This window comes from Lithobates pipiens, unplaced genomic scaffold (genome assembly GCF_037356315.1).
Source record: "Lithobates pipiens isolate NorthernLeopardFrog02 unplaced genomic scaffold, aLitPip1_a1.2 Scaffold_22, whole genome shotgun sequence".
NCBI classification, from domain to species: domain Eukaryota; kingdom Metazoa; phylum Chordata; class Amphibia; order Anura; family Ranidae; genus Lithobates; species Lithobates pipiens.
In genome coordinates this window covers 317,559,393-317,580,878 of record NW_027507784.1, presented here as the reverse complement: position 1 = coordinate 317,580,878, position 21,486 = coordinate 317,559,393, and the positions used below count along the sequence as shown (strand labels likewise).

Sequence of the window (21,486 nt, the reverse complement as noted above, 5' to 3'; positions counted from 1 at the left end):
AAGAAATCACATAAATAGAAGCTGTCTGACAAGGTGAAGCATGCTAGCAGATCACAAAAAGCCAGACATCATACCACTAGTTAAAAAAAAAAAAAGATTAGAAACAAACATGTATCGGTCTAGGAAGGGTTTCAAAGCCATTTCTAAGGCTTTGGAACTCATGTGAACCACGGGAAGAGCCATTATCCACAAATGGAGATCATTTGGAACAGTAGTGAACTTTCCCAGGAGTGGCCGGCCTTCAAAAATTACTCCAAGAGCGCGAAGACGACTCATCCAGGAGGTCATAAAAGAACCCAGAACAACATCTAAAGAACTGCAGGCCTCACTTGCCTCAGGTAAGATCAGTGTTCATGATTCAACAATAAGAAAGAGACTGGGTAAAAATGGCCTCCATGGGAGACTTCCAAGGCCAAAGCCACTACTGACCAAAGGGAACACAAAGGCTCATCTCACATTTACCAAAAAACATCTTGATTATCCCCAAGACTTTTAGGCAAATATTCTGTGGACTGATGAGACAAAAATGTAACTTTTTGGAAGGTGTGCGTCCCGTTACATCTGGCATAAAACGAATACAGCATTTCGTAACAAGAACATCATACCAACAGTCAGACATGGTGGTGGTAGGATGATGGTCTGGGGCTGCTTTGCAGCTTTAAGATCTGGATGACTTACCATAATTGATGGAACCATGTATTCTGAGCTCAACCAGAAAATCCTAAAGGAGAATGTCCGGCCATCAATTCGTGACCTCAAGCTCAAGTACACTTGGGTTATGCAGCAGGACAATGATCCGAAACACAACAGCAAGTCCACCTCCAAATGGTTCAAACAAAGCAAAATGTAGGTTTTGGAGTGGCCTCGTCAAAGCCCGGACTTAAATCCAATTGAGATGCTGTATCATGACCTTACACAGGCCGTTCATGTTGGAAAACCCTCCAATGTGGCTGAATTAAAACAATTCTGCAAAGAAGAGTTGGCCACAATTGCTCCACAGAAATGTGAAAGACTCATTGCCAGTTATCGCAAATGCTTGATTGCAGTTGTTGTCGCCAAGGGTGACACAACCAGTAATTAGGTTTAGGGGGCAATTACTTTTTCACATAAAGCCAGGCAGGTTTGGACAGCTTTTTTGCCTTAATAAATGAAACCATCATTTAAATACTGCATTTTGTATTTACTCGGGTTATCTTTGTGTAATAATAAAATGTGTTTGATGGTCTGAACTGAAGACCTGCCCAAAGCTGAATGGTTTAGCAACATACCATAAATATTTGAACTATAATTTGGAGAAATCGGACTTGGACTGGGTTTTGTCTGCTAATAGCATGCATGGATGATCTGTTAACTGTCATCGGAGTTGGTTTGGTTACTGTTTAATTTCACACACCTTGCTGTGACACTTTCCTCTTCTAAAAACCTCTTGGTTTACTTATTTTATAGAAAATTAGAGATGTCTTCTTTTAATTTACAAGGTCAGAAATACAACCTTTTACAGTTGTCTCCGGAACTGTAAGCGAGGGGACGTCCTCCAATGGGAATGCCCACCTTTCCTCAACATTTACCATTACAAAAAGTCACAGGGAACCTCTGCTAATAATTACTATATCTACAGTTCTCTGTACATTAGAGTAAAGGGCAGTGGGAAGAATCACCTGTAGCACAGACCCCACACTGGTCCAGCTGTTTGTCGCAGGTACTTTTGCCTCTTGTGCACAGCAGCCAGGCACACGGTATTGTCTCTCCACACAATAACCAAGCAGATAGTGTCTTTTTTGTGGTTTTATTGTGTGAAGAACTGGGATAGAGATTAGGGTGAGCCTTGGCATACCCAGAACTAATGCAAACTTTGTCTGAGGACACTATCTTGCAACAGTTAACTTCTTCAATACGGCCCCCAGAGCAGGAGAATGTGAATATACAGCTCAGGGTGGGTCCCAGACTGGAAACAGTCCTGGCCAGCAAATCTGGAACAGTCTCTTTTCAAAAAAGCACAACTCAACAATAGTCTCTCTCTAGGATCTTGCTCAGGCCTCTACACACTGTGTCCCTGTATATATGGATGCCTATTTCCAGTATCAGCCAGACCCTGTACTGTGAGCTTTCAGGCCAAATCTTCTGCAGATTTTGCTCCAAACTGTTCCTGCAGCTTTGGTAGTTGGTCCCCCAGTTCACCCTGAGCTGGGACCCTGCAGAACCACCTGCAGACTCAACTGGATCACCTTGGAGGGCAGACAGCCTCTCCAAACTGAATTACTCTCTGACAGGCAAAGGACCCTGCTGTTTTAGGCCCCATCTTATTTATACACACTTTAATCCCCTGCTGATCACTCTCTCAACCAGGGATTGGCTGAGACTGTATGAATAAACAATAAACATCCCAGGATCTGCCTATCCAGTCCATTATGTTCCAAAGCTTACTGGAATACAGGGAAAGGTAGGTGAGCCTGCAGCTGCAGAACCAAGAACAACCTGTAACAATCAAATTCCAACTGCACTGATTAAGGTGAAGCCTGACAGATATGCTATATTACCAAAAGTATTAGGACACCTGTCTTTACATGCACTTGAACTTTAATGGCATCCCAGTCTTAGGCTGTAGGGTTCAATATTGAGTTGGCCCACCCTTTACAGCTCTAACGGCTTCAACTCCTAGCCGTCAGCAAACAAAGATATATTGGATAATTTCATGCTCCCAACTTTGTGGGAACCGTTTGGGGATAGCTCCTTCCTGTTCCAACTGCGCACCAGTACACAAAGCAAGGTCCATAAAGACATGGATGAGTGAGTTTTGGGGTGGAGGAACTTAACTGGCCTGCACAGATTCCTGACCTCAACCCGATAGAAGACCTTTGGGGTGAATTAGAGAGGAGACTGCGAGCCAGGCCTTCTTGTCCAGATAAGTGCCTGACTTCACAAATACACTTCTGGAAGAATGGTCAAACATTCCCATAGACAAACTCCTAAACCTTGTGGACAGCCTTCCCAGAAGAGTTGAAGCTGTTATAGCTGCAAAGGGTGGGCCAACCCAACATTAAACCCTACGGACTAAGACTGGGATGGCATTAAATTTCATGTGAGTTTAAAGGGCAGGCGTTCTAATACTTTTGGTAATATAGTGTAGCTAAAAAGAAGACTGGTGTCAGTGGAAACATATCTAAGAGGAAGAAATCGCTCTTTGTTCTAGGAACCTCTAGCAATGGTTTGCTGGTTGGGAAAGACTGGGGACACCTCTTCCAGTGACTTCCTTTCTCTTTGTCCAGATATCCTCTGTGTCTCAAATGTATCCAAATTCTGGGGCTGTACTGTACTGCCATCTGTTGGGTCACCTTAGCAGTGGGGCTTTCACTTGAATGTGAGGTCCCTCCGTGAACAAGGAACTCATTGGCATCTCACAAACTGTATACTAATTCCAGGGCAATAACATGCTAATGCCAAGTAACTGAGGAAGTCCCATATGATGAGGATGACCTCTCTTTTACTTTCATCCTGGGTATCCCTGGATAGTGGGAGAGGTGGTGTGAGCAGGGTTGCCACCTCATCCCTTTAAACCTGAACACATATTAATTACACAGGTTCTGTGGCTGATTAAGGTGGTAATTAAACACACTTGGTGCCTTATCTGCATTACATTTGCATCAGAACCCGTGTAATCAATGTGTTTGGGTTTAAAGGGATGAGATGGCAACCCTAGGTGTGAGGGTGTTGGAGTGGCACAAGTGTCTGTTATATGTATCTGAATCCTTGAGAACTTGCGCACAGGTCACAATACAGAAAAAAAAAAAATCATAATACAGGCTAAGATTAGCAAGGATTGGGCAAGAGGTACACGAAAATCAGACAGGATTATGGTCAGGAGAACAGGTTGAGGTCAGTAAGCATCCAAAACAGGTCATAGAAGAATTTGGGTACTTGGAGAAAACAGTAGACTTGGAAACAGATCACAGGTCATTGTTGCAGATTATTAATTCAAGATTGGGCATGCAGGCACACATATGCATGCGCCAAGTAGTAGCCCTATGTGAAGGGCCATGTACCAGAACATGTGCATGCAGGCAGCCACCAGCTTCCCAACCGCTGAAGCTGAATATGTTCAAATAACGCACCCTTGGCTTGTGCCAAGGGGTATGGTAGCTTTAATTGGAGACTTCTGATATTTGGTTTCATAAACTGAGCACAGCGGAAGCGCAGGACAATGTACAGGAAAGGGCATGGGGGGAAGGAGACCTGACAGGTGGGACCTGATTTAGATAACACCATGTTTGTTTAGATGCTGCTGTGGCTCAGCCTATAAATTTGGAGGTTTGTACTTTGTGTCACTTATATCTGCCTGAATGCCTCCAACACCAACAACCAGATTAATGATCAATTACCCCAACCTGCTGCTCGTAGTCAGCACTTCTGCCGCTGACCCTCCACATCGTGCTGCTTCTGCCGTCAGTGCAGGGAAGAAACAGATCCAGAACCATGGAACAAAACACCACCATAACCCAAAGTCCTCTGCAACAGTTCAACATCTCCGACATAATCGTCATCGTGGCCTATTTCATGCTGAACGTGGCGGTTGGGATTTGGGTAAGAAAAAAGGATTTTAGCCAATGGAACAATCCACAATGCCTGCCAGAACTATTCCACCTCGATCTGCATTATCTGTGCTGCCTAGAAAAGTTAAAATTTGTCATTATTTTAAAATCTTAATTTTCTTCTGCTTACATGTATTTGATTGTGCAGTGATTGCAAAGAATGTGGGGGTGTCTTTATTCATCACGTGCATAACATGCAATCTTTATTCATGAATGCAAAATAGATGAACCTAAACTCTTTCCATTTTACTCAACAAAATTCTGCCAAATAATGCCAAGGTGGCCAACTTTTTTGATGTAGTGGGCAAGCCCTGGACTGGGACAAAAAATAGGCCCAGGCATTTTAGACTGAGCAGCCCATTTTGTTCTTTAAAGTAAATTACAAATAATGACAACTAGCGGTTTCCCGATGTCATTTAGTTATATTTAGCCTGCTCCAGTCTCAGAGTCACTAAGGCCGCGTACACACGCGGGGACTGTTCGCCCAACTTTGTCCGCTGAACAGTGTTTCGGCAAACAGTCCGCTCGTGTGTGGGCTTTCAGCGGACAGTTTCAGCGAACAGTCCGCTGAACAAGGTTTTTCGGAAATTCCGAAAAACTGTCCGCTGAAACAAAGTTTCAGCGAACAGTCCTCTCGTGTGTAGGCTTGTTCGTCAAACTAAGTTCCGCGCATGCTCAGAAAGGATTTACACGCCGAAAGTTATAATGCAGTGTATAGGACGTCGTATTTTTCGTCCCGTCGTACGTGCCGTTCACGTCATCGCGCACGGTTTCAGCAAACTGTTCATCCATCGTGTGTGGCCATGTCCGTCCATGCTAATTTTGAGCGGACTGTTTGCCGAAACTGTTTGACGGACAAAGTTGGGCGAACAGTCCCCGCGTGTGTACGCGGCCTAAGCCACTTAGTCTCCTGCTCGTTCGGCGTCACTCCCTAGAGGTCCACATGGCTTGTGGCAGACAGAGACCCACAGGTGAGAGCCAGGTGCATGATATAAGTGATATAATCGCATATTGTATGTTGTGGTTCTTACCCTTTGTAGCTCTCACATTTAGGGCCATCTTCAATATTAATTGGACCCTGGGAAAACATTTTCTTGCCCCCCCCCCATTGCAATTTCCCTCTCCACCTGCTCTGAGACATACAATAAATAGCAGCTAAACTCAAAATCAGTTTACTGTGGCAGATCAGGCAGTGATTGTGGTTGGTTGCCAGAGGTTACATCATATTACTATTCACTGACTGGTTGCTAGATGTTACAGCATACATTACGGCTCACTGATTAGATGCTAGAGGTTACAGTACATCATTTCTGCTTGCTGATTGGTTGTTAGAGGTTTCTGCACATCATTACCATTTACTGATTTGTTGCTAAAGGTTACAGCACAGATTACGGCTCACTGATAGTTGCTAGAGGTTATTGCACATGATTTCTGCTGGCTGATTGGTTGTTAGAGGTTACTGCACACTGACTCTTTGCTGGGGGGGGGGGGCGGAATGAGTGGCAGTACTGAGGAGAGGGGGCAATGTGCCCTATGGCCAGTCTGGGCCTGTGTATAGGTATGTCAGTTAAATCATGTTTCCCTGAAGGACTATAGGAAACAGCTGCCACTATATTGTGTTCATCATTTGAGTTTTATTCCTTTGCAGTAGGTATTATAAAAAGCAAGTAGTACGTTACTTATTTGGTTACTGTATGTATGCTGTTACTACTTGTGAACTTCTATTATATTTTGAGGTTCATCAACTATGCATTTAAACATACCACTTTCAACCAATCAGATTGTATTCAAAGTTTAAGCTGAACTTACTTATCTTGCAAAGGATTTGAATTTGTATCCATCCACTCCAGTTATTTACATACATTCAGCCTGATCTTTCTCTGCTGCCGTTAAGCAACACATCATGGTCACCTCAATTCTTCCAGCTTATGATTGGACAATGAAAGACCAGCAGCAGCCTGGTCAGGTAAACTCTCTCCTACTGTCAGCTTGACCCTTTCCAGTCCAGGCCAATTCTGGCATTTCTCTTCTACATGTAAAAATGTTTTTTTGTTGTTTTTTGTATATAATATGTTTGTGGATTATAAGTTATTTTCTAGCAAAAAACAACAAAAAAACATTTTTACATGTAGAAGAGAAATGCCAGAATTGGCCTGGACTGGAAAGGATATTTTTTTTTTTTTTTTTTTTTTTTTTTTTTTTAGAGGAGGCCCTAAAGATCAAAATGGTGGTCGTTGCATATTTTTATGTTACACGATATTTGTGCAGTGGTTTTTCAAATGTAAATGTTTGGAAAACAAAATACACGTTAATTCATTTAATGCATAAAAACATAATATAATATCCAATTGTTTGGTAAAATATAAAAGATGATGTTACGCCGAGTAAATAGATATCAAACATGTTATGCTTTAAAATTGCGTCTGCTGATGGAACACCGCCAAATTACAATACCTAAAAATCTCCATAGGCAACGTTTTAAAAGTCTTTACAGGTTACTAGTTTAGAGTTATACAGGTGGCCTGGTGCTAAAATTTTTGCTCTCTCTCTGTTCCCGGCAATACCTAACATGTGTGGTGCGATCGCCATTTGCGCATGTGTGCGGAACCTACCTACCTTTGCATTTGCACGGGGGGGGGGGGGTGTGCGTTAATTTTTTTTTATTATTATCCCCTTCCCGCCGAGCGTACGCAGATGTGCGTACTCGGCTTCTGGGGGGTATACCAGGATGATGCCCACACCTGCAGGCATCATCCCAGTACCGTTTTTTACAGCGGGCAATTGGCTATCCAGCCATAACAACCAAAGCGACTGAAAGCCGCTTGGCTGTTATGCCGGAGGAGCGGGAGGGGACGTCCCCCCTCCCGCCGCCTCCCGCCGCTGTTACCGGTGCTCCCGCTCAATCGGGAGCACCGATTCACGCTCCGATGCCTCCGGCTGCTGGGGAGGAACTGGAACGAAGCCATAATCGACATGGTTCCAGTCTCCTAATAGTAAACACGGAAGCGACGTCATGACGTCACTTCCTGTTTACTCGGCTGCCAATGGCGCCAGTTTTTAAAAAATATACAGTATTCAGAATCGCCGTTTTCGGCGATCTGAATACATTGAAGTGTAAAGGAGGAATCGGGGGTCTTTTGACCCCCGATCCCTCCATAAAGAGTACCTGTCACCACCTATTACTGTCACAAAGGATGTTTACATTCCTTGTGACAGCAATAAAAGTGATCAAAATTTTTATTTATTTTTTTAAACAATTTATTCATTTTAAAATAAATTTTAAAAAAATTATAATTTTTTAAAGCGCCCGCCGTCCCCGCGAGCTCACGAAGCAAAGAAAAGCATACGGAAGTCATGCCCGCATATGTAAACGGTGTTCAAATCACACATGTGAGGTATCGTCACGATCGTCAGAGCGAGAGCAATAATTCTAGCACTAGAACTCCTCTGTAACGCTAACCTGGTAACCGTAAAAAATTTTTAAAGCATTGTCTATTGAGATTTTTAGGTACCGTACTTTGTCGTCATTCCACTAGTGTGTGCAATTATAAAGTGTGACATGTTTGGTATCTATTTACTCGGCGTAACATTGTCTTTCACATTATGCAAAAAAATTGGGCTAATTTTCCTTTTTCGTTTCTTTTGTATTTTTTTTAATTCATGAAAGTGTCCCTTTTTCCAAAAAGTTGTGTTTAAAACACCACTGCGCAAATACCGTGAGACATAAAATATTGCAACAATCGCCGTTTTATTCTCTAGAGTCTCTGCTAAAAATATATATATATATATATATATATATATATTTATATATATAATGTTTGGGGGTTCCAAGTAATTTTCTAGCAAAAAATATGGATTTGAACTTGTAAACACCAAATGCCAAAAATAGGCTTAGTCATGAAAGGGTTATTATTTTTTTTTAACACTGTACCTTTAACTTTTTTTTTTTTAATCCATTTTATTTCTATTCCAAGGGATGTAATAGCATGAGCCAAGACAGGACCTCTACCTGTGCAATATTTTTTTTGTTTAAGTTTAACCTTTTGCCAACCATCTCAGGTATGAGTACGGCAGCAGCGTGGCTCTTCTGTACCTGATCACGTACCTAGTATGTGATCTGGTACTTCTGGCTAGCGGCCTGGGCCACGGGCGCCGCAGCTGTGCTGTGATTAGATACAGCAGAAGTTGGTCAGTGGGTGTTGGCTAAAGTATGTCCGCCGGCAACCACTGATTGGCGAGGAGAAACACAGAACAGAGCTCTTTGTATGTAAACAAGGCAGAGCTCTGCTCTGTCAAAGTGGATGTGCTGGATTTTGTTTCGCTGCAAAGCGAAATAAAATCCAGCACATTCCTTAGTAAAAACAGCATGTAATATACACAAAACCACTGGTTAGGCACATAGTAAACCTTTTGATCACTTAGATATTTAACCCCTTCCCAGCCAGTACCATTAGTATAGCGACAGTGCATATTTTTAGCACTGATCACTGTATTAGTGTCACTGATTCTCACAAAGTGTCAGTTGGTGTCAGATTGTCTGCCGCAGTCCCACTATAAGTTGCAGTATATATATATATATATATATATATATATATATATATATATATATATATATATATATATATATATATATATATATATATATATATTATATACACCATGGTTTGTAGACGCTATAACTTTTGTGAAAACCGATCAATATACGCTTGTTGGGATATTATTATATAGGGCCACAGTTTCCGCAGTGCTTTACAACATGAGGGCAGAGAGTACAGTTGCAATACGACACAGGAGGAATTAGAGATGTAGCAGAATACATACTGGCCTAAATTTATAAAGAAATTTAGGAAAAACCCAGTGGTGACCAAATACCCACAAAATAAATAGGTGTGAATGGGGGCTTATGGTGAATGGAAGCAGGGCTCCCCTAGAAAGGTGGTCAGTGGGAGCAAGAATGCCCCCTTACATTGGTTCTCAGTGTAAAGAATACCTTGCTTCATTGGCCCAAGAGATAATGGTAGTGGGGCGCTGGACACAAATTTTCAGTTTATGAAAGTGTGGACAAAGTCATTACTTGAGCCTGATTGGCCTGTATTCAGCATTTCACCACAAACTTGGGGACCCCCCCCCCCCCGCAGAGGACATTCATCTGGGTCAAGAAATTCAAGTACAATAGGTCCAAGAGAACACCAAATGAAAAATCATTGCAAGTCCAAAGTCTTCATTGTTCAACTGGTTACAACAAGCAGGTCAAAAAGACATCAAATGTGTTTCAGGGCCTCACAAAGCCCTTTCATCAGGGCTCCGGTGGAGGATGTTATGGACAACAGTAAGCACTGTTGTTGGCAGTAAAATTAGCAAGAGCAGCAGCCCTGATGAAGAGGGATTGTGTGGCCCCCGAAACACGTTGGATGTGCTTTGCCATGCTTGCTGTAACCAGTTGGACAATAAAAACTTTGGATTACCAATGTTTTTCATAGGCGCTCTCTTTAACCTATTACACTTAGCTACATTCATGAACAGTGGCAAGAATGCTGCCTCATAGACAGCTATCAAGTTTCAGTGGAGAGAAAAAGAGAGGCGACACTGGTCCCTCTATGTTGGCTCTGCTAAGTAACGTTGATGCCAAAGGTAGGTACCACCAGATCCAATTGTCACAGCTCAAAGGACCCCAAGCTACCTCTGGAGGAACTTGTGATTGGGAAAGTTTAGTAAATAGCAAATGTAAAGTTTAGTAAATAGCAAATGTTACAACAAAAAAATGATCAGTTATTGCTGATTTGAAAAGCTTAAGTGAAAAAAAGGAATTGGGAGATAAATATGCACACTGTAGAGGGTAATGAAAAACATTGATAGTTTCAAGAGACTATTAGATAAGCACCTGGGCGACCACAACATACAGGGATATACAATGTAATACTGACATATAATCACACAATAGGTTGGACTTGATGGACTTGTGTCTTTTTTCGACCTCACCTACTATGCAACTATGTAACTATATCATAGTAAGTTTTCCTATGATAAGAGCCAGATAATATAAAAATGCTGAGAAATACTAAATTTCATTCTGTTTGGTAGCTACAAGGCAGTAAAATAATTAGGGATTAAATAAGATTAGGTAACTAACTCCTTCATCTTTTGTTTTGTCCCTTGTTAGCCACAGTAAACTTATCAGGGGTCGGCAACTGCGGCCCTCCAGCTGTTGTGGAACTACATGTCCCACGAAGCATTGCAAGACTGACAGTTACAAGCATGACTCCCAGAGGCATGATGGGAAAACTGACAGTTACTCCCAAAGCTGGAGTCCCACAGTTTGTCCACCCATGACTTAGGTTGTTCCATCCAATGCCTATAACAGAGAGAGTCAGTGTGACTATAAAGTGGAGCTTTGCTCCATTAAAGATCCCAAGAATGAACACCACAAAGTGACTGCAATTACCATTATCTAAAAGAAAAGCCTCTTATGTGCTCTTCTCGCATTTAGTTTCACTTTATTACTTTTATCAACTTCTCTTATTTGCTCATCTTTATAAAGGACCTTGTTGATCCTGCCAGAAATCCAGTGAGTCTGTACATTCTTTTTCTTTGCCTCTGTTGCACTGTTAGACATTCCTCCCAACATTTTGAGATGGGAATGAGGGACACCTACTAGCAAACGTATGCAGGCATAGGACACGACCCCTGCCACAGCCACTTAAAGGTGAATTAACCAAAACAAAAGTTTTTTTTTTTAACTACTTGGGTACCGCGCTATTGCCGAATGACGGCATTAGCGCGGACCTAGATTTCCGGGACTACGTCTATTGACGTCGTCCCGGTTACGAGCGGCCTGCGCGCCCCCTGAGGGGCGCGCGCGGCGCGCTCTGTGATCGGCGAGTCCGTGAGACTCGCCTGATCACCGATCCGTGTAAGGGGTCGATCCCGACCCCTTATCACGTGATCAGCTGTCAGCCAATGACAGCTGATCATGTAATAGAACGGAGCCGGTAATCGGCTATTATTCCTCCTCGCGCTGACAGCGCGAGGAGAAAAAAAAAAAGCTGATCACCGGCGGCCGTGATCGGGACATCAGTCCCGATCACGGCCAGCAATGCAAGGCACCACATGCCACCTGCCAGTGCCCACCTGCCTCCCGCAGTGCCATCCTGAAGTATAACAAAGTAAAAGTAAGTGCCCCCCGTCTGTGCCCATAGTGCCCACAGTGCCACCCACAGTGCCACCCCACAGTGCCACCCACAGTGCCACCCACAGTGCCACCCACAGTGCCACCCAATCTGCCTCAAAGGTGCTGCACCCCAGTGCCGCCCATCAGTGCCCAGCAGTGCCGCCCATCAGTGCCCAGCAGTGCCACCTATCAGAGCCACCTATCAGTGCCACCTATCAGTGCCCATCAGTCCCATCTATCTGTGGTACCTATCAGTGCCCATCCGTGCCACCCATCCGTGCCACTTATCTGTGCCACCCATCCGTGCCATCTTATCTGTGCCCATCTTTGCCCATCAGTGCCGCCTTATCTGTGCCCATCGGTGCCGCCTTATCTGTGCCTATTAGTGCCGCCTTAACTATGCCTATCAGTGCCCACCAGTGCAGCCTATCAGTGCCCACCAATGCAGCCTATCAGTGCCCACCAATGCAGCCCATCAGTGCCCACCAATGCAGCCTATCAGTGCCGCCTTATCAGCGCACTTCAATGAAGGAGAAAAATGACCCGTTTGCAAAATTTTATAACAAACTATTAAAACATGATTTTTTTTTTTTTTGCATCTTTTTTTGTTTGTTTAGCATAAAATAAAACTCCGAGCTGTAACTAAATACCACCAAAAGAAAGCTCTATTTGTGGGAAAAAAATGATAAAAATTTCATTTGGGCACAGTGTTGTATGCCCGCGCAATTGTCATTCAAAGTGCATCAGCGCTGAAAGCTGAAAATTGGTCTGGGACTGAGGGGGGTTTAAGTGCCCAGTAAGCAAGTGGTTAAACATGTTATACTTACCTCCACTGTGAAGCAGCTCGTTTTGCACAGAGTGAAGCGAAGCATTGCTCCAAATTAGGGACAGTCCCTTAAAATCAGGTACAGTTACGAGATATGCTGTTAGGCTCCATGCACACTGGGCATTTAGCCATGTTGCACTTTTATGCCAGCAGCCTCTCAAACTCTACATATGAGAGATTCACAGTTGCTGTAGCTGAATAGGGCACCTAGCGGTACGAATGTTTAGGGTAGTATGTGCCCAGGGACGAATAGCTGGAAAAAACACAGACTTCTTGTGATCCAGGCATTTTGTCCCTGGGTGCATGTTGCCCTAAACGTTCGTACCACTAGGTGCAACATACAGTACTGTCCAGCACTGATGCCACCCCAGTTCTCTCTGTAGACTACAAAACACAATGTAATGGAGAAGAGGGGGTGGTTTGTTCTGTAGTCTGGTCCTAAGGTGACAACAATGCTCCTCCAGTTCAGTGACAACTGTGCAAGACTGAACAGAAGGCTGGAGTTCCACTGTAATTTTATATATTCTGAATCACTTTCTTTTTCCTCTCCAGTCTTCATGTCGCGTGAACAGGAACACCCTGAATGGATACTTCCTAGCAGGGCGCAATATGGCTTGGTGGCCTGTAAGTATATCGTATGTATGTGTGGCCTGCAAAGGCTTGTCATGTCACAAAATGTTTTTAAGTCTGTTCCTGCCATTTGTACGCATAACCCTGTCCTGTTACCATAGCAACACTAGGGTTGCTGGGGTTAGGTTTGATGGGAAAACTGACCATCTTCTTAACCACTTGACCTGGCTTTTTTTATGACACTTTTTTTTACATATCAGTATTTTTTTTCTTGTTAGAAAAATAGTTAGAACCCCCAAACGTTATTCTTTTTTTTTTTTAAGCAGAGGCCCTAGAGCAGGGGTCTCCAAACTGCAGCCCTGGGGCCAGATGCGGCCCTTTACTTGGCTTTATCAGGCCCTTGGGGCACTATTCATTCCACTAATATGAGACACTATTCTGCCCTCTGACTCCAAAAAATGGGGCATAATTCCTGCCACTGATATCAACAACGAGGCTCCATTTCTTTCACTGACACCAACAATGGGGTGAAATTCCTCCCCCTAATACAAAAGATGGGGCACTGTTTACTCCCACTAATGCCAAAAAAAATTTTTATTCCCACTGGCCACAGTCTGGACCCCCTTAAAGTCTATAGGACAGTAAACTGGCCCTTTGTTTACAAAGTTTGGAGACCCCTGCCCTAGAGAACAACATGGTGGGTTTCACAATCTTTAATGCTAAAAAACACATTACATAACCCAAGTGTTGGTAAAATATAAAAGATGATGTTACGCCGAGTAATAGATACCAAGCATGTCACGCTTTAAATTTGCCCACCTCAGTGCAATGGCGATCAATTATGTAAATGTTAATAATACTATTATTTATTTTTATTTATATATATTATATTTATTTTTACACTGTCACTTTCATGTTTTTTTTTTTTCACTTTTATTGCTGTTACAAGGAATGTAAACATCCCTTGTGACAGCAAAAGGCATGTGACAGGTACTCTTTATGGAGAGATCCAGGGTCTATAAGACCCCAAATCCCTCCTCTGCCCTTTAAAGAATTTGATCACACCAAGATTGGTGTGTTTGAATGCTTTTTATTTTTGTGATATCAGGTCATCGGTTTCGGAGTTACTATAGCAAAGAGCCGAACAAAGCTGATCCGTTCTTTGTTCGGCTCTCTCATCAGCCGGTAGAAGCGCCGGCTGGTCGAATGAGTGTCCTGGTGAGACGGGAGATCACAATAAAGCTGCAAAAGGTGGCTGGGGTGGGGGGGGGGGGGTGCCTCCCACTGCTTGTAAAAGCAATCCTTTGGCTTGTTAGCCACTAGGATTGCTTTTACAAGAGAGCGGATTGCGGGCTCTAAAAAACAAGCCTGGGATAATGCCTGCAGCTGTAGGCATCATCCCGGTATATCCACTTGAAATATAACAAGGTACGGAAGTGAAGGGAAATTTCCCCAACAAAACAGAGGACAGCAATAAATAAACTCAGGAAGTAAAAGAAGGGTGTCGGATGGTTGATCTTATAAAGCAGTAGATGCCCTCTTATAAAGCAGTAGATGTCCTCTTATAAAGCAGTAGATGTCCTCTTATAAAGCAGTAGATGTCCTCTTATAAAGCAGTAGATGTTCTCTTATAAAGCAGTAGATGTTCTCTTATAAAGCAGTAGATGTCCTCTTATAAAGCAGTAGATGTCCTCTTATAAAGCAGTAGATGTCAGGTCTTAGAGGGAATTATTCTCCTCAAAGTAATCATCCAGGAAGTGGTGAATGATGTTCAGCTCTGTGAACAAGTAGAGATTGGGTGTGCAAGTGCCAAAAGCAGAACATATAAAATGAAGTTTCATTTTTATTCAGACTCTCATTTCATTAAAAATCCAACGCGTTTCATGGGTTCAAAGGGTCCATCTTCATCAGGTCTTGGTACTGTTGAACAAAGTGTTTATTGGACTGAAAAATTAGAGGAATCCTCAGGGGGGTATGATCACTCCAGATGCCGATTAAACAAGGACCCCTCCAACTTTATCCCTCGGCGGATATGAATATGCATTCTTATGCCCAGATCTTCTATAATTGTTGCTTGGTCTGATCTTCTGGGCACCTCCTTTCTTTATCGGCACCTTCACTCAATCCATCTTGTCCAGTGTTGCCGAGCCTCTGAACATGGATCAAAGAAAACATTAGCTAGCTGTAACAAACTGCAGCAGTAACCGCCTGATGAAAGGGTTAAACGTCTAGCTCCGGGGATTACAGCTGTAAGGATTCACTGGGATTTGTAAAATGGATTAGTCGGAGCTTTTTGGCTTTTGAACTTATTCAGCCTCTTGGCACAGATACCCGGGCTTCTGTTCCTGAGAGATGCAATCAGACGTGAAAGTGGGCGCCCGAAATCGCCCCACCAGTCTGATTACTGCTCACAGGTCATAGATTATCCAATCAAATCGCAGAGGTCAATATTTCCTAATTAGGAAAGTTCAGTGGGGAAGGAAGGATTCAGGGCTCCTACAAATGGGAGCAAATTAATCTGCTTTCAGATCCATATTGCATACATTTTTCAGTATCTAGATGCAGTCGTATTCAATCCTTTGGGCTCATACACACAGCTGCGTAAAAAAAAAAAAAGGAAAATCCGTGGTCCAGCATATTCTGTATTTTATTATGAATTCATGTAAATGCCAGTGCTGTTTACATGTGTACAGGGCAAATGTACCCTATTTACCTAGTGTCCTAACAATAAAGGACACTAGGTAGCAATGGTGGCCTGTGTCCTAACAACCAAGGATGCTAGGCAGAAAAAGCTTTCTGCATACTGGCAACAAAAGATGTTAGGCAGAAATGACTGCTTGCATCCTAGGAACCAAAGTCCCTAGACAGAAAAATCCTCCTGCATCCTAGCAACCAGGAACGCTAGGCGTCAATGGCTGTCTGCATCCTAGCAACCAAAAGTGCTAAGCAGCAGAAGCTGCCTGCGTCCTAGCAACAAAGGATGCTCATGCTAGACAGCAATGGCTACCTGAGTCCTAACAAAAAAGTTGCTACTGCATCCTAGAAACAAAAGAATACTAGGCAGCATTGGCCACCTACATCCTAGCAACAAAGGAAGCTAGACAGCAGTAGCTTCCTGCGTTCAAGCAACCAAGGATGCCAGGCGGCAATGACTGCCTGCATCCTAGCAAACAAGAATGCTATGCAGTAGTAGCTGCCTGTGTCCTAGCAAAAAAATAATGCTAGGTGGCAAGACCTGCCTGCATCCTAGCAACAAAGGATGTTAAGCAGTAATGGCCACCTGCATTCTAGCAACCAAGCATGCTAGGCAGCAGTAGTTTCCTGTGTACAAGCAACCAAGAACACCAGGCAGCAATGGCTGACTGTATCCTAGAAACAAGAATGCTAGGAATTAGGAGCTGCCTGTGTCCTAGCAAAAAAGGATGCTTGGTGGCAAGACCTGCCTGCATCCTAGCAACAAAGGATGTTGGGCAGTTAAGGCCACCTGCATCCTAGCAACCAAGGATGCTAGGCAGCAGAAGCCACTTGTGTTCTAGCAATGAAGGGCACTAGGTGACAATGGCCACCTGAGTCTTAGCAACCAATAGACTGTATGCTTGTGTGCACAGCGCTTGAAAAATGTGAACGCTGGATCTTGCAATATTTTGTTGCAGTTTATGTTGTAGACCTCAAATAGTCCATTTAAATGAGCCTGAAAATGCTCACTATGTTCAAGCCAGGGATTGCAAATTCTGTGAAATAGAACAGTATTAATCTTTTGGATATATAATTTATTTATTACAGGCGTTTATATAGTATAATCTTTACAGTTTAATGTAATCAGACATTTTATCTTTTTCTTTCCATTCATGAAGTGCGAGTAGTTTAGTTTGTCTGTTCTCCAGTATTTGGGTATCAGTGACCTAGTCATTGTCAAAGCTTTTTTTCTGATGTGCGGTTATTTACTTATTTAAAATACAGGAAAAAGACTTTTAGTTTTAATAAGCACTTCTTTTTCTAATCTTAATCTTAAAGAATATTCATAAACAAAGTTCCAAAATGTTTTAAAGTGGTTGTAAACTCATACATATACCTAGTAAGGGACTGGTCTCAGGTGATACACAAAGATGAGCCAAATCCTCCTACATACGTCGTACCTGTTTATCTGCAGTCTTCTCTTCTCTACATCCATTTAAAGTCCAGAATGTATGAAGCCTGTCTGAGCTTTCAGAAAACAGCTGACGTTACATTCACTGAGGAGAGCTAAGAGCTTACAGGAAGGAAGGGACACATCACTTTCACACAAGGACGAGTTCAGAAGGTGGTGATAAATGGGGAGTACTCGGAAAGGTCAGGGGTGGGTAGTGGGGTCCCTCTGGGTTCTCTGCTGGGACCAATACTATTTAATTTGTTCATAAATGACCTGGAGGATGGGGTAAACAGTTCAATCTCTGTATTTGCGGACGATACTAAGCTAAGCACGGCAATAACTTCTCCGCAGGATGTGGAAACCTTGCAAAAAGATCTGAACAAATTAATGGGGTGGGCAACTACATGAGGTTCAATGTAGAAAAATGTAAAATAATGCATTTGGGTGGCAAAAATATGAATGCAATCTATCTATACTATGCCAAGCTGCTGCAAGCAAAGCAAATAGAATATTGGCATTAAAAAGGGGATTAAGTCCAGAGATAATTCTCCTTCTCTACAAGACTCTGGTCCGGCCGTACCTGGAGTATGCTGTCCAGTTCTGGGTACCAGTCCTCAGGAAGGATGTACTGGAAATGGAGCGAGTACAAAGAAGGGCAACAAAGCTAATAAAGGGTCTGGAGGATATTAGTTATGAGGAAAGGTTATGAGCACTGAACTTATTCTCTCTGGAGAAGAGACGGTTGAGAGGGAATATGATTTAAATTTACAAATACCATACTAATGACCCCACAAACTTTTTCATGGAAGGGAGTTTAACAAGACTCGTGGTCACTCATTAAAATTAGAAGAAAAGCAGTTTAACCTTAAACTACGTAGAGAGTTCTTTACTGTTAGAGCGACAAGGATGTGGAATTCCCTTCCACAGGTGGTGGTTTCAGCCGGGAGCATCAATAGTTTCAAAAAACTATTAGATAAGCACCTGAACGACCGCAACATACAGGAATATACAATGTAATACTGACATATAATGACACACATAGGTTGGACTTTTTTCAACCTCACCTACTATGTAATTATGTAACATAGGAACAGAGCTGAGGCTGTCAATCACAGACTGTGTGCTGGAGATGCCTCCTCTGTCACCTTTTTTCTCTTGGTGTCAGGAAAACTTGTCAGAAGTGATTCATGACGATATCAGAAGAATGAAACAGCAGACAGAAATGACGTTTGGTTCTCTGGATTGAGACAAGTACACACTATAGAATATGTTTTGTTCATATTTCATGTCAGAGGTTTATAACCACTTTAATTTTAGCACAAGTGAACTATACATGTTTGTCGGTTCCCTGGTGTAAATAACAGTCATTTCATGAGTGCCAAAAGTGAAAGAAAACCTAATCCTGAGAACATTGAGAGCAGTTTATACAGAAATCATGATCTGGGATTGGAACGAGGAAGGCTTATACCTGTCTTTCTGTCTTTTTTACACCATGTCAGATTGGCGCGTCCCTCTTTGCCAGCAGCGAGGGCTCCGGGCTGTTTATCGGACTGGCGGGTACTGGAGCAGCAGGCGGCATCGCGGTGGCTGGATTTGAATGGAATGTAAGAGAACAGAGGGAGAAGTACCATGATGGGATGGCGCTCACCCTGCAAAATATGCCAATATTCTTATCTCTGTTCTAATCATAACAATAGTAGTCAATGTTGTTTTTACTGGCCCGGGCTGATAAAATGCCTGGTAACATGCAAGCCAAGATGGCACTGAGCTGCCTGTGAATGTTGGATGAGTGAGCAGCAAAAAATAACTAAAAATCTGGAACGATACCTCCCTTGTAGCAGCCAAGGATCTCAGTCTTGGCCCTGCTGTAGAACAAATTAGAGAAAGCAGCCGTAAATTATAGAATGGCTTTTTTGAGTTTTGCACATCCACTGAAGTGCGAAACGTGTCAAGGCCCTTTGTAGTAGAGTGCTGTTTCCTGCAGATGCCTTTCACAGCTTGAGTCCTTGGTGCTGTTTTAAAATGGTGCCCGGTTTCACTGTCTCCTAGGGGCCTCCCTAGCACTATGTTGGAACCCCTGGCTGTCAATGTCTCCAGCACTAAGTCCAGGAGCTGAAACGAACAGATGTTCCTACATATACTCTGTTTCCCCGAAAATAAAACTTAGCATGATTGTCGGTGATGGCTGCAATATAAGCCCTACCCCCCAAATAAGCCCTACCCTGTTTCCCCAAAAATAAGCCCTACCCTGAAAATAAGACCTACAAGGACTTTAACTAGGACTTATATTGCAGCCATCACCGACAATCACTCTAGGTCTTATTTTCAGGGAAACAGGGTAGCTCCATAGAAGGATGCTATAGAACACAGTAGCAGTAGTAGTGTAATACTGCGTACACACGATCGCACATTCCGACAACAAAATCCATGGGCTTTTTTCCGACGGATGTTGGCTGAAACTTGTTTTGCATACACACGGTCATACAAAGTTGTTGGAATTTCGAACGTGGTGACGTACAAGACGTAAAACGAGCTGAGAAAAATGAAGTTCAATAGCCAGTGCGGCTCTTCTGCTTGATTCAGAGCATGTGTGGCACTTTGTGTGGCAGAATTATTCAACTTTAGTCAGAGCTGCACATTTTGTTTTTATCTACAGACACCCCTTATCTACATAGGGAGTTTTGTGGTAAAAGTGAACTATCCCTTTAACCACTTGCCTACAGCGTACTTACACCCCCTAGTAGAGCTTTATTTTGGTGGTATTTAATCACTGCTGTTTTTTTTTTATTTTTTACAAAAAAAAAGAAAATCAATCATTTGGAAATTTTAATTTTTTTACTTAGTTTCTGTCAGTAAATTTTGCAACTAAGTAATTTTTCTCCTTCACTGATGTGTGCTGATGAGGCGCCACTTATGGGCACTGATTAGGTGGCACTGAGGAGGAGGCACTAATATGCCGCACTTATGGGCACTGATTAGGTGGCACTGATGAGGAGGCACTAATATGCCACACTTATGGGCACTGATAGGTGGCACTGATATGTGGCACTGATTAGCACTGTTAGGTGGCACTGATGGGCACTAATAGACGGCACTGGTGGGCACTGATAGGCGACACAGATGGGCACTGATAGATAGCATTGATAGATGGCATGGATAGGCGGTACTGATGGGCACTGATGGGCATTTATGGGTGGCACTGATGGGCATTGATCCACAGCAATGATGGGCAGCACTGATAGGCGGCACTAATAGCCAGCACTGACTGGCATCGCTAATGGGCACTGATTGGTAGCACTTGTGGGCACTGATTGCTGCCACTGGCGGGTACTGATTTCTGCCAAAGGTGGGAACTGATTGGTGACACTGTTGGCACTATATTGTAACCAGGGCACTGATGATCAGTGCCCTGATTACATGTGTAGATGTCCCCCTGCGTGGAGATGCCGCTGATCGCCTCTGCTCGCCACATACTCTGTCAGTGTGAGGCGGGGAGCGACGATTACCGGCATCTCCATGTTTACATGTGACCGGCTGTGATTGGACCCGGCCTATAACATGGTTAAAGAGCCGCGGACGTGGCTCTTTACAGAGATCGGGGTTGCGCCGTGTCCTAGCAACACGGCGTGGCCGCGATCGCTACACTGCGTGCCCCCGCATATGACGTCGCCCAGAACGAGGGCGGCAACTACTTAAGCATCAAATGCTTGCATAATTGAACACAATATCATTAAAAGTTTTAGCAATCGCAAACCTGTGAAAAAGTTGCTGTCATGCTAATTTGTGCCCTCATCAACCCGACTTAAAGGATTACTTCACCTTTACAAAAAAAAACAAAAAAAAACTGTCTATGCAGATAAGGGGTGTCTGTAGATAAAAACAAACTGTGCATCTCTGACTAAAGTTTGACAATGCCCTTGTAATAGTTGTAGACGAGCAAACACACCTCCCAAAGCCTGACTGGAATACTCCTAGGATGTTGCTAACTAAGTGAGGCCTAGTCATTACTGCTCAGCTCCACCCAGTGGCGTAACTAGAACCTTCAGGGCCCCGAAGCAAGAAACCATGAAGGGCCCCCCTGAACCCCAGCCAGGGCCCTTCCCTCCAAGTCCGGCGGTGGAACTCCAGGGCGTGGTCAAAGGTATGACCTTTGTGAGCCCTGTAGTTCCACCACTGGTATCAGTAGTTTTTATTTATTTTTTTTTTA

At 43.3% G+C, this 21,486-nt stretch overlaps 1 protein-coding gene across 1 annotated transcript in view; it reads left to right on the top strand.

The window, feature by feature from the left end:
• Positions 1-4,387: 4,387 nt before the first annotated feature.
• SLC5A10 (solute carrier family 5 member 10) overlaps positions 4,388-21,486 on the top strand; it is a 217,596-nt gene continuing 200,497 nt past the window's right edge. Inside the window, exons 1-3 of the mRNA XM_077449433.1 lie at positions 4,388-4,578; positions 13,133-13,204; positions 18,779-18,883. Coding sequence (XP_077305559.1) covers positions 4,471-4,578; positions 13,133-13,204; positions 18,779-18,883 — 285 coding nt within the window. The 5' untranslated portion in view covers positions 4,388-4,470. The remainder of the gene's footprint in view (positions 4,579-13,132; positions 13,205-18,778; positions 18,884-21,486) is intronic.